Source organism: Athene cunicularia (assembly GCF_003259725.1).
Source record: "Athene cunicularia isolate RWA chromosome 1 unlocalized genomic scaffold, athCun1 chr1_part2, whole genome shotgun sequence".
In the NCBI taxonomy this organism is placed as follows: domain Eukaryota; kingdom Metazoa; phylum Chordata; class Aves; order Strigiformes; family Strigidae; genus Athene; species Athene cunicularia.
In genome coordinates this window covers 5,913,672-5,922,486 of record NW_020799092.1, presented here as the reverse complement: position 1 = coordinate 5,922,486, position 8,815 = coordinate 5,913,672, and the positions used below count along the sequence as shown (strand labels likewise).

The window sequence follows — 8,815 nt, the reverse complement described above, 5'->3', positions numbered from 1 at the left end:
GAACATCTGTTTATCATCATTCCAGGCCCAGATTCATTGCAGTGCTGAGAGATGTGATCACTACACACATATTGTAAATAAAAATGTGATGGAAGCACAGCACAGACAACATGGAAAGTGGAAAGGTTTGCTAGGGTTGCATTAAAACAATTACACTAGTTCTCTCTGGACAAGTCCCAGATGAGAAAAATAAGCAACATGTATGATCCAGGTTGCAGGTTGTCTTAGATGTGCTTACGGTGTTTGAGCTTCCTGGGAAGAGCAGAGATCTGGCATGACATCTTGCACAAACCCACCTGTGTTTGTTTCAGCATGCTCACATGCTTTCAACATTTGCCTGGTGACAGAAAGTGAACAGTTTTTGGGACATGACTAACGTGAACACTGTGCCCATTCTTCTCAGAAATGATCCCACAGTGGCCAAAGTGGCCTCTGCCTCATGCCTCTAGGCTTATTTTAGTTTTCCCTTGAATGCTAGGACTTGTCATCAGTAGCAAGTCAATTTAGCTACAGCAAAACATTTCTGCTTTTTCAATTTGCAGTGTTAGAAGGAGTGGCTTTTCATTCACTCAAGGCAACAGATTGCCTAACTTAAATGTCACACATTTCTACCAGTTACTGACATCTGACAAGCTTGGTAGCAGCTATGTTATATAAGCGATTATCTGCCAGATTGAAAATGTGAGAGTTTCACAAACAGCTCACCAACAAGGCAGACTGTTTATTCTATTTCATGAAATTTGCAAAGAATTGTTGAAGCTAGTGAGTTATATCAGGAATACATACAAGAATCAGTCAACTGGGAATGTGATTAGTACAGTTTTTTTACCTCTAGGACATTTAGAGGCATATGAATTTCATGCTGCTAATAAATCAAAGGATGTATAAGCCTTCTACTTTTGTCTGAGCACTGACTAATCATACTGTAAAACATGCTGAAAAAGAACTTAGATGCACCTGAGATACTCAACGTTAGGCTTGAAACCAAGAACAATTAAATTAATGAAAAGATTCTGGCGGATACCATTGGTCCTTATATGAAGTTCATCATGAATGCATTCTGCCATACAACATATACAGCTATTGAAAGATATATCAGTGCTTAAAAATCACCAAACAAGAACATTTTGATTTCTCTAGTTATGTTCATCCATGAAATGATATAGATTGTAAACAATTACTGAAAGTACCTATAGTCCCATGATAGAAATTAATGCCTCTGTTTCTTCAGCTACATCTCTTTGTGTTGAGAAGCAACATTATATTTCGTATGAGTTACTAAAATTAATTGGCAGTGTCATGAGAAAGATCAGAGGTAAGTAGCATTATAAGATGAAGAGCATGACTAGGGTTAAAGATTAAAAAAATAAAACATAGTTGCTTGGAAATAAGCATCATGTGGTTACTTTTTAATGACATGAGAACTACGGAGTGCTCTCCAGTAAGACCACAAAACTACATAAATAATGTTAAATATATCCTTTTCAGCATGGAATGATAATTAATAACCAATTTATGTATAATTCCAGTTTTGCAGCTCAAAGAACAAGCCAACAAAAAAGTACAATAACGATGCAAATAATATTCTGTCTGCCTGTTGTCGTGCCATGTGACACTAGATTTGTACCTAGCAGACCACCAGTGTACTCCAGCAGTGCTGCACCTCCTGACATCAGTAGTGACTGTATGCCAATAGTCCTAATGAGGCCCTGATCCTGTAAGACCCATCCCCATACTATCTTCATGTGGTGGGACTTGCTCAGTAGGATTGTTCAGAGTATGTTTCAGCATGCATGTAAACAGGACAGCATTGAGGTCTAAGAAAGTGCTGTTGCCTGTTCTCTGTGGTGAAAGATATCTGCAAAAAAAGAACCACTGGCTTTGCAGTCAAAGATGGCTGGATTGTTTTAATATCTCATTTACTTTACTGACCATCAGCAACCTACAGGCCCAGCAGTGAAGTGGTGAAGGAATCTACCTTTATCAGAAATAAAAAGGCTTCAGTATATAGCTGGGTGGCAGGCGGCAAAAGGTTTCACAGTGACTACTGAAAAATTGCTTTTAATGAAGTCATTGTCCAAAAAGACAGTTTTAATCATATTTTGGGGTAAAACGGTACAGTGTATTTTAAATTTTGGGTGGGACACACAAAATGGTCTAAACAAAGCAGGAACTTTACAAATACTTTTGTTATCTGAGCTAGTAGCTTTTAATCCATTTGCATTCAAAATTTTGCAATGCATATATATGTCATCCTTTGGGAACTTAAATACTCTGTTTACACAAGTCATGATTTCAGGGTATATGCCATACAAATGTTAAAGGAATTTGAAGTATTTCACCAATTTGATAGATTATCTGTCAAGTAGCCAGGGTGATGACTGTTTTCTTCTTCAACTGTAAGACAAGACACAATGGGGAAAAATAAACTGTAGATAAAGGAAAGTTCAGTCAGCCAAAGTTTTCACAAGATAGATGTGTCTCAGGCACAGGCCTAGTATAACATGACTGCTTAGCTAAGAGATGCAGGCATCTGTAAAAATAATAACGTTTTCTCTCATTTTAAATGTGGGATTTTTTCTGTTTGGTGAAGAGCAAAGATACAAACCATGTCCAGAGGGGTATCTTAGTACAAGGCACAGATTTTTCATGCAGAAGAAAATAGTTTATTTGTTCGTTATTTGCACATTTCTCTCAGTCAGGAGGATTCTAAAATCACTTGAAAGTGATCTTCTGAAAGTGCATGTCTTACCCAGGTTTCACTGTCTTGTTACTCCCTAGAAAAACGATGGCAGTGTTATTCCACGTAGTGTTTTTCAAACAAACTGTCAGTTCTGTTTAACTCTCAGATATGTCACCTTTTTTCTCAAGGGGCTGTTGCTGTCCACTGTCTCCCCTGGAACAGCAACAGCAGGCAGGAAAATACCACTAAAATTTGTGAATAGTGAACTTCAGAGGATTTTCTCTTTTTGTTAGCACACATATTACACTTTCACTGATTTATCTTTAGAATTGATCATATATTTTGTCCAAAGCACTATGCTCATTGTTAATTCTGCCTTTCAGCCAAAATGCCACTGAATTTTTTTGGTTAGCAAAATTCTACCAGAGCATGGAAGAGAGAGCTGAGCACAGATCCCCAGCGCTGCATGAGGTACAGTGAGAGCTTTCAGGAAGTGGTGAAGACAGGAGTGGTTCCAGCATATCTGCACATACACCAGGTAAATTCTGTGAGGTGTTTCTCACACCCTCTCTTCATTTCAGGAAAGGTGTGTACTTTAGATAACCAAATCTAGGTTATCTAGAGAGGTGATATCACAGTGATGGGAAGGCAGTTACTTATCACACACAGTTGATGATGTCAAAGGTGATGAGGCAGTAACAGGCCTGTCTTACCACTCATCTGTGAAAGGTACAAACTACCTCTTATTTTACTAAGGGTTTACTTCACATTCCTAATTAAAGTGCTTTTTCTTCCTGTCATGATGACAGAAATTAAGAGTCTGAATAAGGAACTCACAACCAGGACAATAAGAGACAAAGGTATCTTCTATCCACCTTCTATTCCTACCTGTCCTGAACCAGAGAGGGGTAGAGCATAACTCTAACTGCTGGGCTTGTATATGCTACAACAGCCTCGCCAGCACGCAGGGGCCAGAGCACAGCACAGAATCTCCACAAGCTGCAGGGTGTATACTCCTTTTACAACCTCCCTGTTCCCAGCTCCATTTCCAAAACCAATCTATGTACCTCAAGAGATGAAAGGTAGAAAGATAGAGGACATGGATAGCATAGATTTAGGGTCTCAGCCTGGTGAGCTGTATGTATGCATCAGATCATGAGGTGTTCAGGATAATGGCTTTGCAGGAAAGACGGTGTAGGGAGGAAAGGTGAACTACAGCAGGGTGGGGGAGTTGGGGAACATAGGATACGGGCCCTCATCTAAGAGGGTGCAGTATGTGTGAAGGAGATGAGGAAACACAAGTTATTTAAGCCTGACTCAGTAGCTGGGTTTTGCTGGGGGGTGCTATGGAAGGGAGACGAGGGTTCCAAGTTTTGAAGTGAGAACCAGAAGCATGTAACATGTAGTGAGGATAGAGATGGGAGGGTTAGACAATATTTTTTGAAGGCTGGGAACACATAAATTAATTAGGGGATTTTTCAGGATATTTCAGGGCTCTGCCTCTAAAAGTGACTGGGACCCCTTGTCAGCTGTGCCAGTGGTAAAGGTCTCAAGAGTCAGGTGTGAATCCCACAGTTCCTCTGCTAGGACTTTTTAGGATTCTTTTTAGCCTTTACACCAGGACATAAGAGCCAATGGAGGGATAAAAATTTCACAAGCAAATAATATTCTTCAGAAAAAGAAGCCCCAGTAGAGTTTTGTTTTCGAAAATTCAATTCAAAATAGCCATTCCCTTGAATCTAAACCAATAAAAATCTGAAAAGCAAATTAAAAGCAGAATATATTAAAGTTTACTATCATTTATCTGATTCATGTTCTAATCTGTGTAAACGTACACCCTAATGCAATACACAGTGTAAATGTAGACTCTAACACAATGCACTCTGTGGAATAATATCTCATTTCAAACGAGATCTTAACCTTTTAGATCAATTTACTAAATCGTTAGTAAATGAAATACTTATGAACCCTTTATTAAAAAGGCAGGGTAAGACAAAACATGCATTTACCTTCTTCTTGTGCTTTCCATAAGGAACTAAGGAACACTGCTGCAGCTTCAGAAAGAGATAAAGGATTTGTGTTTTGGCTGCGTGTTTCTAGAATTATAAAATCAGAGATGTATGGTTTGTTAGTGCTTACTGGCATTTATTTATTTTGTTCTTTGCTTTTTTATCTCTATAACTAGTGACACAAAGAAAAAAAAAACAAAACTGTTGTCTCCTTTGCTCTGTAACATTATCTGCTCAAAACCAGCCTGATAAATATCTAAAACAGAAGAGACTGGCAGTCTTTTTTAAAAAGGAGGCTGTTTTAAAGTCCCTTAGAAGGTAAAAAGAACGTTTTCTTTTTTTCGTATGTTCCTTACTTTGCTCTGTTTCCTCCAGAAACATTGTCTAGCACAGATTTATGTTGTTTACTGTTGTCAGTTCAGCACAATTAATAATTTGAATTTACTTTTTCCAGTGGAAAAAGGAAGTTAAAGGTACTGATGATAATCCCACTTAACAGCCAGGTCAGTCTGGAACATCACTTATATAAATGAAATCACAGTGGTACACAAGAGAGGAAAGTCAGATGGTCTTTATCCTGTACTTTTTGGAATGAAAGAGCTAGCAAAAGGGAGTTTAATGGCTTCCTTGAATATAATTCCAGCAAAACAAATCCCCTCAAGTTTCCACGTATTTCTCCCATAATCTGAGCAAAGACTGAGGTGTTATGTACAACTGGGCACACATACTTACCAAGATGCATTCTGTCAAACAGATCCTTTCGCTGGTTCTCATCTGAGATGAATCGACGTCCCTCTACAAAAGCAGTGGGAAAAGGGGGAAAACAACCTAGCAAACACTATAATTCCTATTTTACATCCCTAAATTAGTCTTTTAAAAATACAAAATTACAGCAATACTTCTGCAAACACAAAATGGAAGGCATAAATCCATCCTGGGATCTTTCCAAATCAGCAATAGCCCATCCTAAACTGAACCACTGAAGACGTACTTTATTCCGTAGAAGTGGTGTTTCAGCACTTTTTATACTCGTATTAATCTGCTGTAGGAACAGTACATAGGGAGGAAACTACTGTCTTTTCCTCAATCTTTCTATGACTTCTGTACAATCAAAAGCCTTCAATCTCTTTGCTGGACTATAAAGTATTGCGTCTTAAAGGGATATTTCTATTTTAAAAATGAAAAATAACCTAAAAAAAAAAAATCACATTACTCTGCGTCAATAAGAACGATAAACAGGTAAGTATAGAAGTAACAGTGCATTATTCAGTTGGAAGATTTAAACAAAAGAAAAGAGGGCCTATTTCTTTGCTTTTATTAATAGAAATGATTTTATTAATGTCACTAGAACTTCCTTTGGTTACAGTTGTTTTGGGTCTCTATTTTCTGTTGTTATTTGTATTGTCTCCCTTTTGCATTTCTCTCAGGATTGTGAGCTTCAATTTTTTTTTTTTTTTTTAATTTAAAGAAAGCTATTTTTCTTGATCACTTACTACCCTACCTTGCCCTGTCTGATAGCTTTTAATTTTGAAACAACAATTCAGAATAGGGTCTTTTTAAAAATACAAATATTTCTGTTAAATTTGGTGGGGTTTCATCAGAGGACAAAATCTCTCTTTGGCTCTAAATTTTATCTTTATATTTAATGCTTCTTTAAATCTGGACTAACAGTAGAAACTCAAAAGATCATCTGCACAGCCTTAACACCACAATATTCAGAACACTGACATCCAGGTTCTCCTCAGAAGAGGTTGCTTGTGGTCTTAATACCAACTCTAATGCAAGATGCTAGTAATAGGAATGTGTGTTCTCCTCTTGCTTGAGACGCTTTAATAAAGCCTGAGTGAGAGTAAGGAATGATAACTATATCTGTGTCTCTTAACCCCCCTTTAAGATTATTTCAGCTAAGGAAGCTGCTTTTCCAATAGGTGTTACAACCAAGCTTCAGACTCTATACATTTTCAGTACTTTGTTTTGCTTTTCTCTTTCCAGCACTTGCTTTCTTCAATTTGATTTCTTTAAAAAATAGTAATACTGGTGATGCCACTGTTTCAGTGACAAAAGTAATAACTAATTAGCACATCCCTGCAGGCCTCAGCACTTTTACCTCCACAGCATCCTTAGGGGTTTACTGCTTGTGTGGAGCCAAGAGGATCGGGAATAATCCAATGGTAGACAAAGTTATCTCCTCAAAACAGAGTGAGTTTGGGACTTACGTGCACCCTTCAAATAGAGCATCGCCTGAGGAGTCCAGTTTCTCCTTTGGAATTGAGCCTTTATGCCAAGAAAGAGAAAAGAGACATGTCAGCACTGCATGTCATTACTTAAACAGAACCAACCTGTGAGATTCATGGATGCTGCACATTCATGCTGTGTGAGCAGTTTACCTGAGGTGCACTCCAGGAGAAAGCTATGAAGGATGCTGCCAGGAACAGTGCCATTGCAGATGATGTCAGATTACACAGTCCCTGTGCACAACAAAGAACCACAAGGTACAGGAAAAGCCTTTCAGAGCTGTAGATCCTCTCAGCTCCAAATCTAAATGTGAGAATATTCCAGACACTCCTTTCTTCCTGTCTTGCTACAAAACCTCTTCTTGCTCAGTGGCTATTTCAGCTTCAATACACAGTGATCTGATGGGAGGATGAATGTTAAATCAAATGTACTTTATTCTTTCTAGTCATATTCATTATAAAGGTTTCATACCGGTGAGAACTGCCATCAAGGCAAGCACCTTTTGCGCTCCTATTTACAAGAATCCTCCAGAAATGAGACATATGTACAAACTAAGGGGGAAAGACAATATATCTTGATCTTACAAGACCTAGTTTAGACAACAAGCAAATGTAGGGGACTTGTCATTCCAAACAAACACACAAACAAACAAACCAGGAGAGTGGATCACTACTTCCTCAGGAAAAGAAAGGTTTTAAACTTAGCATCCTATTTGTATCAACCATGATTACACACATGTCACGAGACAGGCTTTTTTTGATGCCTGGAGTTTGTTCACTGATGCAGCACATGCAAATGAAAGCATTGAACATGAATCCTCTGCAAACAAGTTGCATCTCTGCTTGTTCGCACAGACCATGTTGTTATTCATGTATTGATAGCAGTGATGGTCAACAGAGATCATCTAACATTATGATTCACAGTGGTTTATTGCATCTTGTTTATGAGAGCACAATGTGCTATTAATGTTTTTTAATGCAGTTGTTTCTAACACACTGAATATAACTACGTGTATATTTCTCTCAGGTTATCTCAAAATTAAAATTAAGCCTCCTGCAGTTCCTAAATATTATACCCACATGAAAAAGCATAAACTGTAAACTACATGTCTCCCACACACCAGAAGAGTCTCACTCACCTTCATATTTAGTTCAGTGGCAAATCTTCAGTCTTCTTTTCTTGGAATAATGTGTCACAAGATCTCCTACAGGTTTGGGGATCCCTTTTTAAATCTTCAGAGTGAAGGTACCCTCCCCCTCTGTGGCAGGGCGGAGTAGTCTAAAGGGATCTCTTGTCAGCCCTGTAGATGGAGAAGTATAAGGTCTGATGACTCCTGAGGGAAACCTGTAGTCTTGCAGGAAGACAGAGAAATGATTGAAAGATGGATACACTTGGAGATGCACTGCATTAGCCAGGTGAATACCTTCTGAATACATCAGCATCAGCCCTGTGCATTTGCAATACGTCACTTTCTTGCTAGATGATCGATAACCACAGCCAGAAGCAGGTATTAATATGGATGGCGAGTGTTTACCTAGGATAGTCTAACATATATCAGATTGCTATCCATTGTAGGAGTTGGAAAAGTTAGTAAATTACTCTCCAGTCATAACATGACAACATCAAGAAAAAGGCGACTTGTCCAGTGTCACTAGTTTAAGGTTATGCCTAGCGTACATTTAGAGGATGCAGTCTCTTGTTTGATTCTCTAATGATCCCTTGCATCTAGTTTTCTTACACACAAGTGAAAACACAAAGCTGAATAAAAAACACCAAAAAAATCCCCAACCCCTAATAGTCAGTAACACTTTCTTGTCTCATGGATTGGTTGGAGTAAAAGCCCAGGTCATGGGCTTGAATAGATCAAGTGGCGGAGCTGTAAACAGAA

The 8,815-nt window shown here is 38.4% G+C and overlaps 1 protein-coding gene across 1 annotated transcript; it reads right to left on the bottom strand.

Moving 5' to 3' along the window:
- Positions 1 to 2,200: 2,200 nt before the first annotated feature.
- SPX (spexin hormone) lies at positions 2,201 to 8,166 on the bottom strand. The gene is made up of 6 exons (XM_026868557.1): positions 8,066 to 8,166; positions 7,080 to 7,160; positions 6,909 to 6,966; positions 5,425 to 5,487; positions 4,693 to 4,779; positions 2,201 to 2,397 (listed from the first exon to the last, which is right to left on the bottom strand). Exons 1-6 carry the CDS (start codon positions 8,069 to 8,071, stop codon positions 2,339 to 2,341), a joined length of 354 nt encoding a protein of 117 aa, XP_026724358.1. The 5' UTR covers positions 8,072 to 8,166; the 3' UTR covers positions 2,201 to 2,338.
- Positions 8,167 to 8,815: the final 649 nt, after the last annotated feature.